Source organism: Epinephelus fuscoguttatus, linkage group LG24, assembly GCF_011397635.1.
Source record: "Epinephelus fuscoguttatus linkage group LG24, E.fuscoguttatus.final_Chr_v1".
NCBI lineage: Eukaryota > Metazoa > Chordata > Actinopteri > Perciformes > Serranidae > Epinephelus > Epinephelus fuscoguttatus.
The window spans coordinates 13,693,592-13,718,572 of record NC_064775.1 but is presented as its reverse complement, the minus strand read 5'-3'; the positions used below and the strand labels follow the sequence as shown (position 1 = coordinate 13,718,572).

At 41.9% G+C, this 24,981-nt stretch overlaps 1 protein-coding gene across 3 annotated transcripts in view; it reads right to left on the bottom strand.

Annotated features, from left to right (window-relative positions):
* Positions 1–24,981, bottom strand: part of kcnh7 (potassium channel, voltage gated eag related subfamily H, member 7) — a 92,805-nt gene that overhangs the window by 25,518 nt on the left and 42,306 nt on the right. For 2 of the 3 annotated variants that reach the window (XM_049569786.1, XM_049569787.1), the window contains exons 4-10: positions 21,064–21,543; positions 19,829–19,849; positions 17,100–17,123; positions 16,095–16,309; positions 8,549–8,974; positions 515–746; positions 224–391 (exon numbers count right to left, since the gene is read on the bottom strand). In XM_049569786.1, the coding sequence (XP_049425743.1) occupies positions 224–391; positions 515–746; positions 8,549–8,974; positions 16,095–16,309; positions 17,100–17,123; positions 19,829–19,849; positions 21,064–21,543 (1,566 nt within the window). The remainder of the gene's footprint in view (positions 1–223; positions 392–514; positions 747–8,548; positions 8,975–16,094; positions 16,310–17,099; positions 17,124–19,828; positions 19,850–21,063; positions 21,544–24,981) is intronic. The other variant, XM_049569788.1, reaches the window with a different exon arrangement.

Here is a 24,981-nt window from a genome sequence, read left to right as displayed (position 1 = left end):
CAGTGGATCTTACATTTAAAATACCCATGTTAAATTTATGAGATCCTTTTGATATTTACTGGCTTTTATCTGAAAAATGTCCTGTAAAATTCTGATCATAGAGTTTTAATCACTACATGAATTACTGCGTGACGCTATCTCCCTAATGCGACCCTGATTACAGAGGGTTCCAGTAATAACAGGATTAAAATGCTATATGTGCTGTGACTCAGCTGTCACTCACATCCAATGAGCATGACGCAGATGGAAAAGATCTTCTCAGAGTTGGTGTTGGGGGAGACATTCCCAAAGCCCACACTGGTCAGACTGCTGAAGGTGAAGTAGAGTGCTGTGACGTACTTATCTTTGATGGAGGGGCCCGAGCTGGGGTCACTGTAGTTATATTTTTTTCCTACAATGAACGACAATAATACAGCACATACAAAAATTGACCAAATCTGGCAGGAAAAGTGGCACTAAGTTTTCCCTCTGTTACCACTTTGTTTTAAAGTAGAACAAAAACAAGGACGTTCACCTATCGACACCCCCAGGTTGTCCAGCCAGCCGATCTTATGCTCCAGGTAAGGCTTCTCCACGTTGCCAATGGCATACCAGATGCAGGCCAACCAATGAGCGATGAGGGCAAAGATGCACATAAGCAGCATGAGGACGGCAGCACCATACTCTGAATACCGGTCCAGCTTACGGGCAACTCGTACCAGCCGTAGAAGACGGGCTGTCTTCAGTAAACCGATCAGAGTGGTGGTCTATGGTGAAAAACAGAGATATACAGGGTTTAGTTAGTCATGGGTTAAAGTGTGACGAGTAACCTGGCCTACCCAATATAGGTGGCCAATCACAAAGCATTAGGGTGGGATCCCTGAGCAATGAGCTGGTATGATTTGTTGTATTAAACTTTTGCCAAATCCTGCCAGATATACGGCAAACATATCTTTGTTCTCAAGAAAAGCTTTAAGTACAATTGATTGTTGTTCTTCTGGCTAAAATACACCATCCAGTTTGTTCAATGTTGACGTGATAGCGGCTTCAACACAAAGTTCCACATCAACCGCAGCCACCTTGCCTCTATGGCACGCCACTTAACAGCCTTTGTCTCAAACCTGCCCCATATTAGACAGAACCGTTGAGATTGGCCTGGGATGTCTCAGGCTGCTGGAAATCTGTTCAAAGTGGAGGAGGCTCAGCACAAAACATAAACTTGGAGATTCTTCTTGACCTTGTGGACATTATATGCTTCCTGCTTATGCCCATACTATTTGTATTGTGGGCTATTGTCAGGACAGTGTCCAGAATTGGTCCATACAGTAGCTCTTCTGTACATTATATCATTGTTTTATTCTATAATGTCAGAAAGGAAGTGGTTATGTTGTTCTCTCCCCTGGATAAAACTGTAAACTGTGAAGCACCTACACAAATGATGCTAGAACCTCTTTGCCTTTTAAATAACAGCTCAAATTTATTTAAAAAAAAAAAAAAAGAAAAAAAAAAGTACTTAATCAGCAGTTATATCTGTGATTGGGTACAGTTCACATTTGGACTGATACTCTGGTATCAGTACCTAGAATTCTGTACTGGTATCCAATGCTTCCTTTTTTCGATTCTTTATTCTGTCTGTAATAACAAAAATGTAATTTCAGTTGCAAAAACTATTTCTGAATGTCAAGCTGCTGGGAAAAACTAAAGGGAGCAACTGTGGGATTACAAACCACCTAGGTCGCAAAATGTAGATAAATATATTTACTCAGTGCCTTTTTTTGGGCATCAACACTGTGTTTATGTGCGTACTGACAAAAAAAGGTAAACGTATAATAAATGAATGCTACAGGTCATGGTTACGAGATACAGAGATATGGCTGAGACACCAGCCTGAACAGAGCGAGTGCAGACAGCTGCATAGGATAGAATGAGAGTGTATCTGTAGTGAAAAATGTGTGAGTGAAAAATGCTGACGTGTGTTGTAGACATGGGGAAGGTTTCCACCTGGCACCACTGAACCACGTTCCTGCTGAGACCTGTTTTTTTCCCCTGTCCCAAATTGTCTTGAGTGGCTCCCCTGACCACGCTGGAAAGTGTTGCACCATCTCACCCACTTATGCTTTCAGGAACTGAAGTTTGGCACCAATTGATTTAACATGAATCGGTACTCAGTAGTGCCAACATAATTCGGCCAGTACTCTTAAAAGTACCAAGTTTGGGACCCAACCCTGGATATATTCAGTCAATGACTGAAAATGTGACCTTTTACTGTCCCAATAAGGTACAATGTAAATTTCCAAATGTGACCAGTATGTCAAGTATGTCAGTAGACACTGATAACAGCGTTCCCTGCAATCAAAGTGAACAAGTTGTTTGTCTTCTTTCAGGGTCAAGGGTCAGGGTCAGGGTCATGAGGACATATGTAGCTTAGGAATGCTTAATCTTATTCACACACACTACACATGCAAGACACACAGGCTAGACAGTGGATCACTCCTGGATCATTCCTGATTCCTGCTGCAGACAAATCTTTCAAGGTCTCAGCGTCCCTGAGTGTCAACACAACTTCACTGACGGAGACAGGGCTGCCTATGGCTCTGCAAATCATACAGTCAGTATGCAAGTGGCTTTGGTGGAACAGACTGGTATGCAAATACGCGTATGTGAGAGGGGAGAGTTTGGTGATTCATTCATTTGGCTGATGATAAAGCACTTTTGAATAACTGCATATGACAATGGCAAAATTAGCTCTAAAAAAACATAAATATCAGCTGCTTGGAACCTTTGACAAAGCCTCAAAGCCAGTCAGTGGGAAGAAAACAGCATCTAAGCAGCCCCACAGAACACACACACACACACACACACACACACACACACACACACACACACACACACGCATACATTACAACGTACACACACGGCCTTCTGTTCTGTTTAATTTAAAGCACTTTAATCCTCCCGTCTCAATTTTCTAGCTTGACTAAATTAAGACAGTCTATGGGAGGGGAGTTGTGGAGAGCGGGGCAACATACAGCCATAACAAGAGTCCTGATCTATTAGTGTCACGCAATCTGTAAACACAAGAAGTAAGAATGCTAATAGGTACCACTACTCCCTATCACGCCTGACAATTATCCTAATATCCTTGGGGAAATCATTACCCACAGCCTTCTGCAGAAGTTGTACTACCTCTCATCTACGTGTCCTCATTTCGGCCACATGAACAGGTGAGTCAATATAACGCGTCTAATTCAAAATATTAGAAGCAGGAAAGGGGCTGGTGGAGTTTTTCTGTAAAGAAGATGATTCATGAGGTGGAGTGCGTCTCCGTCATGGTGAGGAAGAGCGCAGTAGCTGCTTCTGATGGGTCCATTAATGAGCCTCCGTCCTCCCAATCTCACCCCTAAATCACCGCCATCATTCACTGCTGTGCATCCGGCCAGCGCGCCCTTTCACTGACAACTGAGCGAACAGTGAATGAATCATATATAGGAACAGATGAGCCCTAAATTATCCATCGTCTGTGAGCATGCAGTGCCTTAGGTGTAGTGCTGCTGACTCTATCTGAGTGACCTGCACAGATGACACAGCGCACGCTGTATGATGTGGCCCACACAGTGTAATGTTGATTAAAATCTGGGCTTACAGTAAGTCGGAGGCGTTTGGGGCTGAGGAGCCAGGCTAAAGCTCCCATTAGCAACCAGCTGTATAAAACATATCCGCTGAATATCCCTCTGGCCATCTGCCACTGTGGCTTTCCAGGCTTGCCTGGCCACTTTAAAACACCAAGAGTCAACTGAAGTTAGGCTGTAACCTTCTGACTCTGTGTATGTGGGCACAACAAGCTGTCAAATATTACAGGTGTTCTCTTATAAAACTGTGTATAAAGTTGACATTGGATTGACACTAAGAAAGCTAATTCTCTGGGCGCATTTGGAACTCCTGCCACCAGTTTTTTGACTCATGGGAACATTTCTCAGTGTTATATTTGATTTTACTTTGTACTAATGATACAGGATTTTCCTAAAAAGCAATGTAGAGTTTAATACAGAACTAATCCTTCTTAATCATCACTTATGTATGTAGGGGTGTATCGATCTGCAGAGACTCAGTTGTAGGACTGTAAGCAGCACACATCTAAGAGGATGCAAAAAAAAACAAACAAAAAAAAACCCAACTTGCAGACACAGCACTGAAAAATGCAAATATAGCCAGGCGAAACCCCAAATGGAGGGAATCTGGGGCTAGCTTATACTTTCACTTTGGCTGGCAATACTGTTTACAAACAGTAATAAAAAAATCCTGCATAGTAAACCTCATCAACAACAATGTGGGCAGCAGAAGCTGTAAACACAATATTGACATATTACTATTTTTTGAGTTGATATAGCAAACAGTTGCCCACTTACACACCCAGGAGATACCGCGATGTTAGCATTTATTTGGGGTCATGTTTGTGCACATCTGATGAATGTAAGTGCAATATCCACTTAACTTTCAGCTCTGTTTTGGTCTCCACCACCTACTGAGAAGAATATCTGGCTCTTTAAAGGGAGTCTATAGGTATCAGACACTTAAATTGAATGATTTTTAAGATATTTTTAAGATCATTTTAAACTGATTTTTGGACTAATCAAATATCTCTTATTCAAGCAGTGCAGTAAATATAAATTATAATATATTTAGTCTTGTGCAGAGGCAGGTTTTATAGGCTACAGGAATATATTTATATACTACATTTTTTGTGCAAGTATAAAGCAAAAAGACAGTATTAGGTGCAATGGTAGGTTTAAAGATTTCTAACATCAGAAATGTCAACTTTAACACACAAGAGCTTGACTCATTTTGACAAAAAGCAATTAAAAGATGGATACATGAAATTAGATAATATTTGTGATTATTATTAAGACTATTTGTTGAGTTTTAAGCCCCTACATATTTATGGAATTGAATTAAAGACACTGCAAGTCGTTTTAAGGACCTGCAGTCACCCTTCCTTAAGCTGTGAAATGCTCCACTATGTTCACTGCTGTTTGGTGCTGGGAAAATAGGGTACATTAAATTTTTGGAGCTTTCTCCCTGAAACAGCGACCTGCTGCAGCAGAACACAACACTGATGAGAACAGCAAGACTGAACCACAGCCAAGAAACCAAAACAATATGCTGGGAGATGCTGTAGGGGAACAGCAGAGCTGCTGATGATTCTCACCTTTCACACACACACACACACACACACACACACACGTGGTCATGTAATCCATTGTTAATATGAAAATATTGATTACTGCAGCTTTAACAATGTTCCTTACAGCCCGTATGATGTCAAAATGTCAAAAATGGTCATATTCCCTCTGTGCACTGGAGCTGTACAGGTCACAGAACAAGTCAGCAATATTGCTTTGCTTATTCATCTACTCTAGTAATAAAACAAACAATAATACTGTCTGAGTAAAAAGATTTTTTAACATAAGTCTGTGTCTATTCTGACTGTTTGCACAATTCCAGCAGGGCAAAAGTGAGATTGAGGGGGCTGCTTGTTACAATGAACCTGCCTCCTCTTTCTTCTTTGTTTAGCTCAGCCGCTGCTGCAGGTTTTGCAGCATGATAGAGTTGGAGTGAATTTCTGTCCAGTCTGCTTCAACCAAAGGCGAAAAATAATGCACATGTTACAATGTGACAAAACAAAGACAGAGTCTAAATGCGAGGGGAGGGTGGGGTTGAATTCAATAAAAGCTATTTCAATTTGCATTAAAATATATATGAAAAATCTGCCATAAAAAGGGGACGTGGTTCACTTTGAGCTGAAAAGCTGAATTTAATATTTGTGAGCATAAATAGCTCTCGTCCCAGGATAAGCTCCAATCAATAATAATTATTGACATGAGCAATTTTCTGGAACTGCTTCATTGACAACAAATAAAGCGTGACTGTGGACTAATGTCTGTTAATTTATTACTGAGAACTGAAAGAGATTTCAAAGTAAAATCACACATGCCCTGAGACATTCTGGATAGTAGTAGTAGTTTAGTCGTTAATGTGCATCAACTCTACCCTGAAAATAATATTTGCATTCTGGTTTAGAGCACATTTTCACTCTGAGCCGATGTAATTTGCCATTACCTCAAATTTGGAAACTATAAACACATGAACATGGACATAATAGGCAAACAATCTCATCTTATCACAACAGGACATTGATATGAAAATGATGGAGGAGCTCAAATGCCTCCTGCAGGTAAATTCAGCACTGCACCATTTCTTTTCATTTGCCATCCTGCAGAGCAGAAATCCAGCACTGACAAGAAGCTCTCACGGGAGATTTCAACCTGCCATGTTTCTAATGAAAATCAGCAAAAAAAAAAAAAAAAAAAAAAAAAAAGAATCATACCGTATTGTCGGTTTCCAGGCAACAAAGGTGCACGAGATTATGTCTAAAAATAGTATCTGTCTCTGCACAAAGAGCTAAAATAACACACCTTAAAGACAGGAACTAAAAGTGTACATGGATGTGATATTTTCAGTTTGTTCTGGTGATTGGAGGAGCTAAAAATACAACATTTTGTCGCCACTCATCCCGTCACTGTGTGCTTTTGACACGAGCTGTAACGGGAACACACATTCTGTCACTGCACCAGTCATCTAGCTCTATGACGAGGACATACATCGTGCTGTGGCGTCGCTCGGCTGTCTGCTCTTTTTTCTTCACCTGCCACTCACTGATGGCCTCAAACCATGGACCCCCTCACAGGAACACACACCTAATGGTAAAAAATGACTCTGCAAACCAACGAACTGACATTGAGGCCTCGCCCTCAACACACACATCAATCTGGGATGTTTTGAGTGTGTGTTTTGGGGGAGGGGGGTGTCATATCACACATCTTAGCATCTGGCACTGTAACACAATTCAGTAGCCTGTGTTCTCCTCTGCATGCTTTAGCTCCTCCATAATTTGAAAACTGAAACTAGGTGTCTGACTGACATCGAATTGCATTTCACTTAACTTATTAATATTCAAAAGTACAGTAGGATCTAAATATAAAGGTAAGCATTGCAGTGTAGGCTCATAATGACTGTTACTGCACTCTCTAAACTGCTCTCTCTGAGCATTAGATAACTTGCAGAGCCATCTCCCTCAGACACACATCACGAGCAAAATAGTTTCTCACAGGCAGAGTGGTTAGGGAGGCTGAGACCTTTTTAACTGATTTGGATTGCCCGGGGCCGTCCAGTCTGGCGCTGATGAAAAGAGAGCGGAGGGAAGCAGATGTGACAGCCCAGCGTCAGATTGCTTTAGTCGTCTAAACAGCTCAAAAACATGACTGCTGGAGCTCTGGCTTCACATCATGACACAGGAGTAACCAAGGAGGGACTCGGCTTTGCAAGGTGAAAAAGTTTGTGGTCTCAAATAGTAGTAGTAGTAGTTATAGTCGTAGTTCTTAAAATGCCATTTTGAGGGACTTCTTTCAGCTCCTATTTCAGAGTAGGCTCAAGAAGAATCATGAGAGGCTTAAGTGTATGGTGTAAGGATAGACCGATACATCGGCCGGCCGATATATCGGGCTGATATTTGAGTTTTTTACTTGTATCGGTATCGGCCGATACGCACGTGGGTTCTCGGATTTATTTTTCCCTGGCCTGATTTACAGACAGGCATCCATGGGCAGCTCTGTGTTGCCGGAAGACCCTGCAGCGCACATGCAGCGAATCCTACTGTGTACAGTAGTTGTTGTAGTTTGTAGTTTAGGCTCATTAATACTCCCTTGACATACAAAAATAGATACATCTGTTTCAAACTTTATAAACGCCCCTGCCCTCATACTTTCATACGTCCTTTATGATGGCATAGATACAGCCAACACATTGCAGAGTGAAAAGTTCCTCACAACAAATGAGGCGACAGTGGAGGAGGTCGTAGTGTTGTACCTTTAAACGGACGCAGCGCTGTTGAAGATGGTGGTCTGCATGGCCAATATACACATCCTGACATGTGGATAGAGATTTCTTTTCACTATATTACTTCTTGGTCAGTTCCACCATTATTTAAATTTCTTTGCTGTGGTACTGCTCCGTTTTACCCACATCTGTAAGCTTTCAGAAAACATGCACATAAAATGAATGCAGGGTACAGAGAGGAGGCTCCATCTGTCTCTTTCTCTAACGCTAAGAATATATAAGCCCTTAGCTGTGTAAACATGAGACACACAAAACACAAACAGCTCACCTGACAGGATGTGTCATAAGTATGCACTGACAATGTTTGTTTGATTACTCTCACTGCCAGAGGGGGCGAACAAAGGTGCTTTTAGCAGGCAACTATCGCCGTCTCAGAAGCATTATAAATCCTACTTTCATTTAACTTGCGGCACTTCAGTGGTATCGAACTGCAGATGGTTACTGTATGGATTGTTGTGATGAATAAAATTGCGTGCTGTACTGCAGAGAAAACACACTGACCACAAAATATTCAGCATGTCCAATAACAATAAGCTTTCTCTGAGTCTACACGACTATCACTCACAACCCAGCCTGCCTGTACAGCATGACTAAGTAACTGATTACCCCCTCTCACCTCATCTGATCCTGAGCCAAAGATGAGCAGGTCGAACGGGATGGCAGCCACCATGTCTATGAGGAACCAGCCTTTAAAGTAGTGGATGGCAATCTTGGCCGGGTGGCTGACCACTTCCTCGTTGGTGTTGACGTACGTGGTCCTAAAGTTTATAAGGATGTCCACGATGAACATAATGTCCACTATCAGATCCACCACGTTGAGGGGTGAGCAGGAGTAGCCGCACTCCCGCCTCCTCTGCTCCTCGATGTCATTGAGGAGGAAGGCAGCAGAGTAGGGTGTGAAAATGGCGGTGTAGATGACCAGCAGCAGGATGAGCCAGTCCCACACTGCTTTGAAGGGACTGTAGTGAAGGATGGTCCACTTGTCCATGCGTGGTGTTTGGAGCTTATACTCAGGCAGCACGTCTGCACCCAGAGAAAGAACCTGAGGAGGGGGACAGGGAATTTATCAACTTACTCCACTGAAGTTTTATCAAAGTGACAGATTCATTTTTCTGGTGAGGAAAAAAAAAAGCCTGATACAATGGTGCTGCAGATTTTTCTCTTCAGAGCCGAGTGTCTTGCTTTAAAGGGGCAATTCACTCATCTGTACATGAAGATCAGTGTTTACTTATCACGAGGACATCAAGGGTGTAGGTTTCATTTCAATATTGGGTGGAGGGATCAAATGAGGTTGGGGTTTAGGGGTCCTCCGCCAGAAAATATTTGGTTGTCAAACACTTTCTTTACGATCTTTTATGCACCAATTTCTGCCTTTTCTGCATTGATTTAAGGTTTAAATTTCGTCAAAGGCCCTCCTCTATTTGATGTTGTGTTGAGGGGGGTGTGTCCCCTGTGGTTTTAAGTCATCCCTCTTCTTCTTACAGCAGAAACTAAAGGTTTCCGCTTCTGAAGAGGGGCATGACTAAAATATCTGAGAACCACTAATTTAGTTGCACAATGATGGTCTTGTAAATAAATCAAATATCCTCAAATTTCCCCCTGTACAGTATTTCTGCATACATTTCCTATGTAGACGAGCAGCGGAAGAATCTTAAACATGCCTCATGGTTCAAGAAAATATGTTAAATTCAGTAACATGTAAATACAGTTTAATATAAGCCAACAAGCATTAGCATTTCCGTGCTATTACATTGATGTGCGTGCTGAGATGTGAAATTGCATTATGACATACGACTGAAGATTAGGTCAAGGAAAGGTCATGTTTATTGATATGTGAGTAATCTGGCTGTGGGAGTTGAACTTCAGTGCCACGACTGTACATACTGTACAATCCTAAAGCACTTTAACATCAGCTCCCGACGACAAGGAAACCTCGCATGAGCTGATTACTTGAGGCACAAACTCCCCGCTCTCCCAAATAAATCATGCATGTGCTAAGTGAAGGATGAACAAAAAGGCTCCTAGTCTTCAATTAAGCATATTTTTATTTCACATATTCCATACAGGAGCAGGCTGCCATGGTTTAATTACCTTCAGAAAATCCTAAGATTACAGCTGCCGTTGTGGGGATAACATTTAGCGTGTTTACTTTTGTGACAAAAATATCTGGGAAGTTGTTCCTGACTTGGCATTTGAACAGAGAACTCTCTTTGAGGAAAGAAAAAAATCAGCATGAAGAAAACAACTCTACAAAACAAGCGCATGCATAAAGCCCTAAAAGTGTTTTGCATGGAGGACGGAGCTATAATCCATTCCAGCGAGCCAGGATGTCACTATCATTATCTCTGTTATTGCAGTTACCATATATACCTGAATAGCTTTTAACATCAATATTACAGCAGCGTCATGGACCATTTCGGATAAGAGTCTCAATGACTTGGAAGTAATTATAGGCGCGGGCAGAGGATACATCTATTCATCTAAGTGTCTGACACTTCAATGGCCAGGAATTTTCAGGGCATGGCTCGTTCACTGCTGATTATTGTAGCTCTAAGGAGGAATGAGAAGAGAGGGAGGCAGATAGAGTACAGGAGCAAGAAGGGCAGAGAGACAATTACTGTGTACCTGTAAGAGAGAGAATGAAACTGAAAAGATTCTGTACCCATCACATGTCGCTTTATCTTTGCCCTGGTCGCCTTCATAACCCCTGTGATTGAGAGGAGAGGACTGAGGGACAGAAAGATGATGTATAGCACGAAAACGCTGAAGTGTTAATAATTGAATTGGTTATTAGAAACTCCTGCCCTCTGGGCAGTAGGGAGGGTCAAACGCTTTTACCCTCTGATATGGGATAACCTTTGCAATCGATCAGAAACCAAAGGACAGATAAAAGGCAACGTGTTCTATTATTCATCAGGCTGCTGCTTCATTAAAAGCAGGTGTTCCCACTGCTTGTTTCATTACGGTCATGACACAATGTGTAATTGCTGTTGACTTTCAAAAAATGTGCTTAGATTCCTGTATCCTTAAATTGATTTCTGTTAGACATGGCAGAGAAAGAGGTACAAAGAAACAGAACAGCTTGCACATATATGTTTAATGGACTGAAAAAACACACCTTGTATCAACCAACATGTCTCGTGCAGGCAGCGATCCAGAAACAGATCCTCATATTTTTGTTCGTATCCATGATTTGTTCTTAAGTCACCTATGACTTCTGGGATTTGCCACTGTTTTCTTATTTTTGCCCCTCACTTATATTACCACATGTTTTAGAGTAATTATAATGATTAGAATGTTGAATTTGCAGGCTTAAGAAATACTTCCATAGGTCTATTGATCCCAATCGACCCTTTGCTTAGTCCCATCCCGGAAGCAGACTGGCCAATCATAAAGTAGCATCAGGCTGGCTCAGACCAGGGTCCGACAACAACGCAGCTGTGCTCCATTAACTCTAATGCAATCGTTTCAGACTTCCTTCATTTTCAGGCTGGTTTTGTGGATTTGGAGCTAAATGTTGTGCCTGGGGCACGTCGTGTATTAATGATACTTGTTACCTGGAGAGGTTGGAAAAAGATATACGTTTCTTCCCTGTTCCAAAACCAAAATCAAACCCTGAAAAATGTAGGGTTAGCTAGCTACTGAAGATATAGCCTACTGAATGTATACACATGCTGCTTTTTATTTTTAATGGTTATAACAGTGGAAAAAAAGACTGACCCTGCTGTACAGGAACCAGTGAAGGGAAGCAGGGAAACTTTGCTGATATTCAACCAGCTGTGTGTCATTGCAGTGTGTGCAGATGAACGGTGTTTGACTTCCCCTGGAGATCCCTCCCCGTCTGGCAGCGGAGGTCGAAGCCAAACACCATTCATCTGCACACACTGCAGTGCCACACAGCTGGTTCAATATCAGCAAAGTTTCCCTTTATATTCATTGTTGTGATGTGGTGGTTCACTTTTACACTGTGATCCGTAGCCTATAGTTCGGCTTTAGCTTCTAACTATCTTTGTCTTTTTAACCTGTTGTTGCTGCTGAGTCAGTTTGACATCCTGGATATATCCTTCAAACACAGACTGTAGACCCCTCTGTCTGCTTCTCTCTGGAATCACTGCTTCATTTTTCCAAAAATACAATAATATTTCATCAGAGTGCAGTTAGTTACAGTGTGGGCTCCATGCTTACTCCGACAGCCGTTGGACCATCGCAAAGGCTTAACAGAAGGTCAATGCTGACTGAGTACATTTACACAAACACTGTACACAGACAAATTTGAAGTACTTTTTTTTAGTATTTTAATCTCATGCCACTTTCTACTTCTCAACGTCACTTAAAAAGGGAATTATTGTACTTTTTACTCCCCAAAAATTATTTAATAACTTCAGTTACTTCACAAATTATGATCTTTATACACAAACCATATGAAAATATACAAGTGTAGCTGAAAGTAGTTGACTGATACAAAAAAAATTAATTGGTGACTCTTCTGATAATTTCATGCAAAAAGATTTCATGGTCTTAGCCCCTAACTTATGAGGAATTGCTGCATTTCCTTTTAATTATTTCTGATGTATTAAATTGACGAACATTTTTCTGCACTGCAGTCTTTCACTTTTAATACTTAAGTACAAGGGTTGATCAGTACAGTCAGATTAAACGAGCATCCAATGTGGATAATATACTTAATACAGGAACGAGTATCATCCAGGCAAAATGAGTCAACATTTGCACTTGTGATGAGGGAAAATCTTCATTTGGGAAGATGTGTTTTAATCTCTTAATCTTATGATGAAAATGATCTGAAGCTCAAACCTGAGATTGTTCTGCTAATTTTTTTCAACTTAATGATAAATATACCAACTTCTAACCATTCATACACCAACGGCTTACTTATGCTAGTAGTTTACTTATGATCAAGTGGGATTCATCATTCTGTGCATATTTGGATAGTTAAGAATGTTTGGTGCATCTGACATTGACCTCTCTTATTTTTTCTCTTAAGAGTTAATTAGGAGAAAACTCAAAATGGAAAAGGATGTTGCTGCATGTGGCCCAAAGTGTTGAACTCCTCGCACAAACATTGCTCTGCTGTCAAGCAGTTTATGATCATTAGTGATGATACAAACAAGATGGTAACTCTGCACTGCACCAGCAGCGCCTGCCACCATGGATACATTACCCCTCGGCCTGCTGGGAAGCCTGGGAGGAGTTGGTTGGTTGGCAGAATGACAGTTCTGAATTAACGTGTTGTAGCCAATCTGTTTCTAAATAAAAGATCCCATCTCAATTATTTAACCTACCTACTGTATGCTATGTGCACTTGGCGCAAATGAACTCTCTTGTGGGATAATGGAGGGCTCGTTGTGTGTTTGGCTTGGCTTCAAACAATATGTAAATGAGCTTTAGCTTTCTCCCCTTCTCCTGTTCTTCTACACTGTCAGGGCTGGGCTATTATTTATAAGAGTGGAGTGTTGTTTCATGTTTCTGTGGTTTGTCACGTGGCTTCTATCATGAAAAATGATGCATGTACCACTGGTGTAATTCCACATCCAGCTTCAGATAACCCTAGGATGTTTAAAATGAGACATTAATGGAAAGTCGTGGGCATCTAAGACTCATGTGTGCACGAGCTGCATGCACTGAGACGTTCAAAATGTAAGAATCAGCATGTGAGCTGAAACTCCGCTTTCTTTCTGAGCTGACCAGCTAACCCTCCATCTGCCTGTTGTAGCTGTGAGGCACCGAGGCAAGGAGAGAGCGTGTCTGTTCTGACGCCTTGATCGTTGCTTCAAATGAACTCAGAGGAGTCCGGAGTCAGTTTCAAGACATCTGCTGTTGCTTTGTGTTCCTCACAGTCAGGTGTCGAGAGAGCTGTTTGCAGATCTAAACTGTGGAAGATTGGGATACACCCCCCCCCATGGCTTTTTAATCTATTTGTTACAATGATTATTTTAATGCTCAACAGCATGCAGTAAGTGAAACATAGAATGACACACCATATGCTCAGTCAGAGAGTGAGCAGGAGGGGAGGGTATAGCTACCAGTGTATCCACTGAAACATGTATCTGACAGCTCATTTCAGAGCAGTACTTGCAAACACAAGGAGGCAGGAGATGACACAGGGGCACAGCAGCGCTAGTAATGTGCCACACACACACACACACACACACACACACACACACGCTGATTTTTATGTACACACACCTCCCTCCACTAAAGCAGAAGTTACACCGCAGCCGTTTTTCAGGTCCTCATGTACCACGTGGTACAAAATTCCATTAAAACCAAATTAACAAGCCCGCCCTCTCTGCTGCGTAATAATAGTGTTGACTTTAACGCTGGATGGAGAGGTCAGTGTGGTGTGCTGCGGTCTGCTCTGCCTTTGGCTCCAGTCTTAGCTGAAGTTGCCTTTCGTGTGAACAGGGGTCAACTTCTGCGCCCTTTATCCATTACACCATTAATGGTAGAATGCAAAACTGAGACCTAATCAGTGGTTTGGGGCGGCCTCGCTCTACTCCTGGGAATACATTAACTTACAGTCCTCGTCTAACCCGTGCTGCCTCACAGCTCTGGCAGGGAAGGTGAGAATGACCTCTAACCCTGTGCGTAACTCTAGAAATATGGCTCGAGCTCTGGACACTGTCTGGCAGCGGTAAGAGTATCCCTGATTATCTGCCGCAAGTGATAGACACCTCTGCCGTTTTACGTATCAAACCCCTTGAGTTTCAATTACTCATCCTGAGGCAGGCGGGGGAAGGAAGGGTGGGGTGTGGATACAATCTGCTGACTTCATCGGCTGCTCAATCTACGCAAGTGTGATTTGTGATGATAGTTAATGATTTTATGAAGGACATTACTATTGAATTCCAATGTCTCTCTACTGCAGTCTGCACAACATCAGAGACAGTCAACAAAAGAGTGTGGGTATGAATTATTGATAAATGCTAACTATACATGCCTACTACTGTACTTCATCGTTTTCCAAACAAGAATTTACAAACAGAGATTGCTTTTAAAAGAGAGAGAGATTCCACACACATTAAATTTAAAAAGGGAAAACTAAATTTGTAGTGTTTTATGGGAATTTTCACAGAGATTGAACACAACATGCTTGACTAAACTAGACTGGAATATGAGGCGACAGTAATTATTGCTGATATATTGTTATTAGATGTCAGGTTAGGACTTTTTTTTTTAAATGGAACAAGATCACAGATTTATAACTACATTTGCAATGACATTGTTATTTTAGCTGTCCTTGTTTTTTATGTAGGAGTTACTTTTCTATTTTGTTTTAAGTGCGGCAATGTGTGTTTATTTTAATTTATGCAGAATGCACATATTAAATTAGATACAGCCTCATTTACATATTTAAACATACAATTTCGGAAAACTTGTAATACAAACAAAAATGTGCTCATTTAGGTAATCAACCGGGGAAGTTTCAATAAGATGTCTATTCAAGGCTGCAGCCATGGAGTCAACATTGGGGAGGACCAATTTCACAACACATATCTTTTAAGATGTGTTTTTTCTCCTTCTCTCAGTCGGAAATCTCTCCTGTTTATACATCATTCATAGCCTGATTTATTAAACATTTTACTCCTAAAAACATGGCAAAAATGTTTTTTGAATGGCTGTTCATGCTGTTTTCTGAATTATGGAGTGATAACAAGATATATTCAAATTCCCTTTGACTCGAACATGTCAACAAAATGAAACAAGAATTTTGAGCCTGGCTTTATCCAGTGTTCAGATTTCTGCTCTGACACCTTTAGTGTCTTCCCTTCAGGTTCCAAAGTACTGTACAGGTTTGAGATACTGTGGGACTGAAATTAGCTCTTGAAGGGGATAAAAGCAGAACAAAATGTTCAAAATGTCGGACCTGATTAGCTCTGATCACGTGGGTTGTCACACCCTGTAATCAGAGCTGATACCGAGTGCACTCAGATCCTTTCAGATCCACTCAGGTATTAAATGTATTGACATTAGAACTTCGGGCTTGTGGCAGTAAAACTAGACACTACCCGAGCACATCAGTGTAATCTGGATCCAGGCTGGTACAAACTCTTGCTAGCAGAATGTTTCACATGAATCCAGAGATTCAAGGCTCACACATGAAGGGAAAACATCCTCAGAGTGTCGCTTGGTTAGCATCTTACCTGCGTGACCTTGTCGGTGACATTGTGCGTCCGGTCTTTGACCTTTGGGGCGATGATGGTTTTCTCAGAGGACGGAGGGGAGGGGCACTTCTTCTCATTGTTGGCCTCAGAGAAGTTGAGTGTGATGAGGGGAATCTTGTTGATAGTGCTGTACTTGTTAAGGTTGGAGTCAGACGTGGAGCCGAGCAGGCTGGATTTGATCTGACTGAGCGGGCCTGGTGGAAAAGCGACAGGGGGAGGACGTCGTCATTAAAAGTTACCACATCTTGTAACGTCGTTGGGCTATTGTTGATCTAGACGTTCTGAATTGTGGACATCAGTCTGGTGATCATTTGTGATTGTTGTGACATGAATAGTGAGCATGGGGTGGCCGTTACTTTTGGAGTGAGTTCAACCACAACACAACACGGAGAATACAACAGATACTGAAATATAAACTCTACACCCTCCGACTGACTCGTCTAGGGTGAACAGGCCTTTCAGAGTTTCTCATGAAAAGATAATGAAGAACACTGTTGGCGAAAGAAAAGAATGATTTAATGCACAATCAAGGAATGCAACTCCACACAGTTAGTCCAACCATGTATCGGTCTGATGAGGTGTGTGGAATTAACAAAAAGCTCCCACGTCGATGGTCTCTACACGTTCACGGCGTATTAAAAACTGACTTTGAGACATCAACTCCCTGCCTTCTTGTGAAAGCATTCAACAATATGTGACAGCACTACACACACTGACATGAGGCCCAATGAAAGTGATAAAAAGTGAAAAAGAGAGAACTGCTGAATCAGCCCTGTGAGCCAGCAGGGGAAGGTTACACTGCTGCCCCCCCCCCACCCCCCACCCCACCCCCCACAAAGTACAGTACAGTGATTGAGTGTCAAGGACAGAGAAACAGACAGCTGAGGATGAGAGATTGCATGCACAGCTTCAATGCATGCCACAGTAAAGATACGTCATTGCAGTAATGAAAAATAACTTCAAAAGGAAAAGCCAAAGCCATACCCCCAGCCATCCAGGAGCGAGACACTAGCAAACCAGGAGAGAGAAGAAATAGGGGGTAAAGGGGAGAGTGGGAATGTGGAGGGGTGGTTGGATTGCAGGGTCAGTAGTCATGGATACAAGTTCATCAATCATATTAGAGCATTTATTAAGGAAGCTAAAAAAGAAGGAAGGATCGTTATGTCAGTGACAGCGTTTGAATTTCACGTACAAATCAGATACTGTATCTAGAGAGGACCATTCGTTTTGTTGCTTTGGCCACCGTAGTTAGCAACCTCTCAGTGTTTTTACTGGTTTAACTCACTAAGTCTGTTTGCTGAGGCAAGGAGGAGACCTCTGTGGATAGTCTGGCTCCTGGTTAAAATCTTGTGAATGTTTGGTAGGGTTGGGTATCGTTTGGGGTTTTTCCGATACTGGTGCTGAACCCATACTTTTAAAATCGATACCTCAAAATATGGTGGTTGAAAAGTGGCACAAATGGGCCACCATTCAGAAGTGTGTGAGTATTTTGTATAACAGTTTAAAATTATAATAAAAACAATGTTTACATTTATTTATTGCTGAGGCAAATTAGAAATACCTAGAAATAAATAGGTATATGAACTCTATTAACAGTTTTAAAATATAAGAAAAAACACTTAACAAATTAACATTACAATAATATTAACTCTATGAAAGTCCGGTCTCTGTAGGCAGCCCAGGCTCTGCAAATGGCAAAAAAAAAACAAAAAAAAAAACATTTGGGTCCAGGCTGTACCAACCAGCCAGCGCGAGACCAGCGAAAGCAAGCACACACACACATGAACGCGGTGCCCAGAGAGGCAGTTACAGCCACAGGCTACACTGAGGCTAAAAACAGAGTTCAAATGATGTTTTTCCAAACAACTTTTTATGTCGGGGCTTCACAACACTTAGATCACTACGGATGAGCAGTATGGAGATATTTTGTAGTTTCAATTATGTGTTTTTGGACGTTTGAATCTGGGGCACCATAAGCCTCCATTAGGTGAAGTTGTGTTGCTGCCCCCTCTCCCCTTGGATCTCCGCAAGTGTTGTGAGGACTCTAAAACTTCACCTGATCCTCCATCGGCATGAGGGTGAGTAGATAATGGGTGAATTTTCATGTTGGGTGCACTATCCCTTGAACAGGTGTGTAAATCCAGGGTAACTAGCAGCTATTGCTTGTTTATGTGACAGAGTTACGGAGGACGAGGGGGGGAGGGGGAGCTAGCTCCGTTGAACGTAACATTGTTGAACGTAAACAGGAGTGACGCCCAACGGTGCTTAGCGTGCCTTTAAATAATAATATACACTCAACAAATGAACGAATGAATGAATGAATGGTTCTGTTACATGTAACGTCCAATAAAGGGAGACATAGCATTAAAAAAAAAAAAAAAAAAGAGTACCGAAAGGAGGCACCGTAATGTGCGTTTCGTTTAGGTCTGGTAGGTATCAGTTGTATAGGTACGGGTCCATATAAGCACCGACTTTCGGTACTCAACCCTAATGTTTGGATCAGAAAAAAAGGAGAAATAAGCTGAGTGCAAGTTAGCAGATGCTGGGCAAGCGGCCCTTCTGTGAAACACTGATCGGTATCGTGAAACTGCTCTATTCATTGTTTTACCAGTTTAAATTCCCTGTTTTGGAGAGGAAGAGACCTTTGCAGATAATTCAGCTCCCAATAAAAAACTTTCTGAACAATGAACGCTGACAGAATTCTAAAAATCTGCAATCCTCACTACTAGATGCCCCATAAATCCACCCCGAATTTTACACACTGCTCCTTTAATGGCTGTATTGAGAGTTGAACTAATGTTATATACAGCCCCTGGATAAAGCCATATCTGTTTAGAGACCAATAGCAATGAAAACAAATGTGCACATTTAGATAAAAACATCAGTAAACTCTACTTGTTAACAGTTATAGTGGGACTTGCGATGTCCATCCCATTAACTTAGCAAGAGCATCAATGTCTGGCATCGATGCAAAATTCAAATGCTGTCACTGATGTGATGACCCTTATTCTTTGTTAGTGTCCTTGGCATTTATCAGGAAATAGAGCACTTTGGCAGCTCTGTGTGTAGATTTACATACTGTGATGCTCATCTTACAAAGCATTTTGGGAACTCTTCATTTGATCCTAAACACAATTAAACATAAATGCATTAAGTTATAATCTATGTGATAATGCTGTGAAAGGCATGCAGAATCAGCACTGCTACAAGTCCTTTGCAATTTAAATTACTATGGGAAAAGGACAAGTGTGAGCATATCGAATTTCAGTGGAAACACAGTCAGGTTTCTGTTCATTCACTAAGACATGGCAACAAGGAACCCAAGGTTTCACGGAAGAAAACAGAGGCTACAGACTGTGGGAGGGATCATCTCATAAAGCTTCATTGATTTCTTTTCAATGAACAAAAGCAGGAGAGAGATGTATTGCTTCATGCAAGCGCGTGCAGAGGTCAGTGTGTTGTTTTAACTGAGCCTTCCCCTGGGCAACTGGCTTGGGATCAGCAGGTCATGTGCACTGAGACCAAGTCATTTAGTGCTGTGCCAGTGTTTTAAGGCTCCGGCCCAAGACCTTACAGACACAGGCGTTGCACTCAACATAAACCTCAGTTATGTGGGGAATCTCATGCAACAAGCAGGCTTTGTGCAGCTTATGTTATCCAGTAGACATGCTAAACTTTGACAGCTCAAGATGCAGCAGGCTGCTGTTTGTTACCTTTAATATTGCGACCATTGTCTGTGATGGCAGCAACACAGCATCGGAGAAGAAAGAAGAAGTGTAGTGAGGGGAGGTGAGAGAGGAATTTCTGGTGGTTCCATGATGACAAATGGGGACTGGCATCAACCCCCCGCTACTGTCCCCATGAACAATTCATTACTATGAAGTAGACATATTACTGTGTCAGCCACTGGGAGCTATTTGAATGAGGATTGTAGATAAGGCTATGGGGGTAGACTGATTGGCCTGAAGGAAACGGCCAGTCTGGGGCATTTTTACCCTCATCCAAATGAGGGCCAAAAGGCTAATGAGTGATTCAGACTCAAGGGAAGATCAATAGCACACAGTGTAGATGGTGACTCAGTATAATACTGATTAAGAGGCTGGCATGCCACATCTCGAGTCTCTATTTTGGGACCACAGGGAGTTTGGTCATTAATACAGCCAAATTATACTTAGTGTTTGTCACAAGTAATAAAATCCTTCATAAGTCCCTTATTGTCAAATACAACAATTGGGGTACTGTGATCACAACTCACTTTTTGTTATCACTGGGCAATTAGTGTTTTTGTTAGAGCATTTCTCATAATCCATGCACATAAAGGACAAATACTGTACTCCCCTCAGTCCCTCTCACTTAAAAAAAAGTTTAACTACTATACTGAAAAGTCTTTTCACAGTGCATGTGCACTGGAGGTTTCAGGTTTCCATATCAAACTTGTAAGCTGAGCACTGGACCACAATTGACTTTCAAATTAGTTATGTTATGTCACACAGTCCTTTTGTATATCCATGTGTTATGTAAAGATTTGAGGTGAGCACAGATAAACTTTCCTCTGTCAGTGGGTTAAAGTAGAAACTTTTAGTGTCAAACTCTGCAAAATGACAGTGACATAACACAACTTGAACTATAAAGTGGGACACGCCGCAGATAAAACAACTGCAGTATTTGTTTGAAACTCAAATTATCTGGTGTTTCCTAAGTTTTCCTGGAAGTGAGAACTACAGGGGGTAAAGGGCATATTAAGTCATTGATAGGGGACCAAATGAAACTCATTACCTTGAACAAATGACAGATTTCTCTGGGTTTGAACAGTGTTGGAAACATTTGGGATAATGCAAGTACACAGCTCAACACATATATAACATAGATCTAGTCGCTTTTAGACATTTTAATGAGGAAATGTTACAGGTTATACCTTTAAGGGCATAGTACAGCAGTAAATTCCTACCTTCACTTGCGTGTCTGTCCCTGAACGCCATCTTGGAGTTGGACCCAAAGCCTTCCATGTCATGTACAGAGGAGGCTCTGCGAATACTGCACACACTCTCTCTGGAGGCGGTTGGAGTGAGGCCCGGGATTGACGGAGCCGCAATGAGCGTGTCCTCATTGCTCTGGTGCTGGGTCTGGGTGATGGACTGGTCTGGGTATGTCCGATCCCAGGGGCCCTTGGGCGACGAGTGGTCCAAAGGCCCGGACACAGGGGTGGAACAGTGGCTGGGGCCGATGAGGGCGCGGGTGTCATTGGCGTAAGAGGGACTGCAGCTCTCGCGGGTGGTGGGAAGTTGGTAGTCGCGTGTAGCCACCGAGCCATCGCTGTGGCGAGGAGAGTCCACCAAGACGGCATCGGGGTCTTCCTGGGGCAGGGACTGCTTGCTGATGCCCAGAAGTGGTAAGGCCGGGAATCGGAAACGAAATAGTCTCCCTTTTCCTGACGAAGACAAAGACAGAGAAATGAGAATGAGATTACTGTCATCTTATTTTACACTAACACTTTTGGAAGACCAGTTTCACTGTATATGGAGTGCCTCATGCCACCATACACTAGGAGACTTTGGAAAGACCTTCTCACATCTGAAGATAATGTGAGGTTTGAGTCACACACTCTAAGATTTCGCAAAGACTCAGGATCATGCACGGTCACAACAGCTGGATTCCTTTTGAGATTATTTCCCATCCTGTTTCTTTAAAATATTACGCCAAACTCCCTTTAAGAAATATGACATATTACCAATTTGTTACGTGTCAGCAAAACACATAACTCTGGCTACTTTAGCTAGAAAGCCTCCCCTGAGTCCCCTCCTTGTTTGATGTCCACTGGTTTGCTACTTCCTGTTTGGTGCTGGAGAGAGTGCAGCATGAGCCAAGACTAAAAACTTTCATCAAGACGGGAAAAACACTGACTTAAAACAGGTCAGACTGAGTTTTATGACCACCTTACACCAACTCTTGGGTCACAAGAGAGTGAACCAACTGGGGTTAAACTTGTGATTTTATTCCAGCATTGGGAATTTGCATGTGACAGCGACATCACTTGAAAAGGTGTTTGGTGTAAAGCCGGCATAAGGGCAACTGGTAAACACATCAACATAAATACTAAGACAGTGGATAGCTGTGTCATTCAGTTATTGTGAAGAAGCTATTTGACTGCTTTGAGACCAGAAACAGTGTGTATGGTCGTTTTTAATGAGACAGTGGGATTGACATAACCCCCGCCGACCTTGTGTTGTCTTTTCATGGTGTGTTTGTAGCAGAACTTGCTTGCAGTCTACAATTTCCCTGCTGATATCTTGTACTTGTTTGCCAGTAGCACGGTGAAGCCTGCCAATGCAGCTATCTTAAAAAGACCCTGGCAGATCAAAACAAACGCCCGTTCTGCCTCAGGCACTAGTTCAATCTTCAATTTCCTTCAATTATTCATGGAGGAGGACATTTGGTGAAATATTATAATGGCAGTAGTGCGTTGAGTCAGTCCTGTAAAGGATAATGTGCAGGGATTTAATGAGTGATTGATAGCTCCTGGGGAGATGATAGGGAATGTAACACAAAGTGTTGACAGGAGGTAGTTCAGAGGAAATTGTATGCAAGAAAAAGTAAAGAAACACAAGAACAGAGTTAAGTTTAGTGTGAAGTTAAAATTAAGACTATGCTATATACACACAGCACACATCCACACACACCATTCATAAATAGTCAAGTGTACGTGCATCTAACAATATCGGCAAACATACCATGAGAGAGACTGCACAGGATTTCACATATGGACCGCAAACTGCGGCCTGCATGTTGTGAATCATTTAGACGGCTGAACATATGCCATACATATCAGAGTGCTGTCTCACTTCTCGAAAACAAGTCTCACTGCCACGAGGCGCAGTGAAAACTAAGTCCCTTCATAAAATCATTACAATATAAACAGGCTGCACACACTTGAATTCATGAAACAACCACACCATTATGCCCCCTTTGTGTATTTGCTTGAACAAATGCAATGCTCTGCTACAACATCTGCAAAAGTGGAACAGCTGAGGACGCATTCAGAGACACAATAGGTGGTAAAATAAAACATAAAGTGAATGTTTGAAGCTCAGGAGGGAGCAGCGTGCATCTTTATCTTTCTCATTACTCCTTGTATTGGGGTGAGACTGAGAGGGAGGAGAGAGAAGGAAAGTAATTTTAGACACAATGCTCTGAGTCTTGTTGGGTCAGAGTAGTGTGTTTAAATTAAAGCTCTATCCAGATGCTGATGATGCCAGAAATGATCATTAGCCTTTAACTGGTGATTCAGGGCTGAATCTGAAGTTAGTGCTCAAATCCACAGCACAGTGTGACTAAACACGTGGTTCATCTTAATGAAGATGAAATGCAGTTGAATTGGCATTTCATTTCTGCCAAAGAATTGCGAACAAAGTTCTGTTTCATCTGAGCTCTCTGCTTTGAGGCAGATAAGACTGCTGATCAAAAATACCATCTGATTCATCAGTCTGAAGCCGATCCCAAACCAGCAAACCCAATTTATATTCTAAAGAGTCTGTGCGTAGCATTGCCCTGTTTAGTGGGGCTTACTCAAACACTTTTCCCTCCAAAGGAAAACTGTTTTGCAATCACACAACCGCAATACTACAAAATTGACATTTTTTCCAATTAATCAAGCAGCTCGAGCATTTCACATTTCCGACAGTACGATTTAAACACACGCCTCAACTCTTAAAATGACACCTCAGAAAAATAATGAATGGTAGCTCATGAAGACTCACACACTCAGAGCTGTGTTTCTAATTACTGCGCCTAGAGGATAAACATATACCCCACAAATCTTTTAATTAGCTCATAATTCAGTCATGCATTCATGCTGCGTGCTGACAACATTGTGTGTAGCTATATTTAATTGTGATATTGAAAGGGCTGAACCTTGCAGGAATATGCTGCCCTTTGAGTGCTGTTACCGCATTGTGTGTGTGCTCACTCTCACTCCCTCTCCAAGCCTCTCATTCTTTCCCTGCAAAAACTCACCAGCGGCTTTACACAACCAATGGACGCTCAGTGGCCCTTGTTGCTATGATACGGGATAGTAATATTTGCATTGAATATTAATTGGACCCTCAGATCCCCATGTTGGGGAGTGAAATGTCTTTCTGTAATGTGAGCATGATTCAGATGTCAGGGAAAAGTAGAAAGAGAACAATAAACCTTCATCCTTTGGTAAAAGCAGCACAAAGACGGCTTTGTATCCTTTTGTTTCTGTCTCTTGTTCTTGTGATTCTGCTGACGTTAAATGAATAAAAAGCAACAGTGCAGTAAAGGCACTTACTTACTGATTTGCATGAAGGGTTGTTTTACCTTACTTTAAGGAGTGTTTACCTGGGCTCCCAGACCTCCTATTACTCACCAGCTCTGGAGAATAACATGGGTAATTCTGCTGTGTCCCCACTTTGCCCCACACTCATTTACACAGAGAGAAAATTAAAGTATGATTGCAGTGAGCCTGGGTTAGTAGCAGTTTTTATTTATTATGGTATTTTTCTTAATTAGACAACTGCCAGCAGAGCGTGACAGTAAGCATGAGGGAAAATGGAGGCAGCATCGTATGCACCTTCTTCACACGTAGAAATAAAACACACCTGACTGGCAACATTTTAGTCACAGATGGTCTTCTTCAGGTGGTTGAAACATTGTCACCAAACATTAATCTATTTTCTCAGAAGGAACTCGTATCTTGGAAATGATTCCCCATTGCCCGCAGTATGGAGCAGAGAGAACAAGACTCACAGCTGCTGGTGTGTCTTTTAGGCAGCCAACCTGTCCTGAGGGATGCACTTGGCTCTGTGGAGCTGGTGCAAACACCTACACCTACAATGTATGTGAAGTT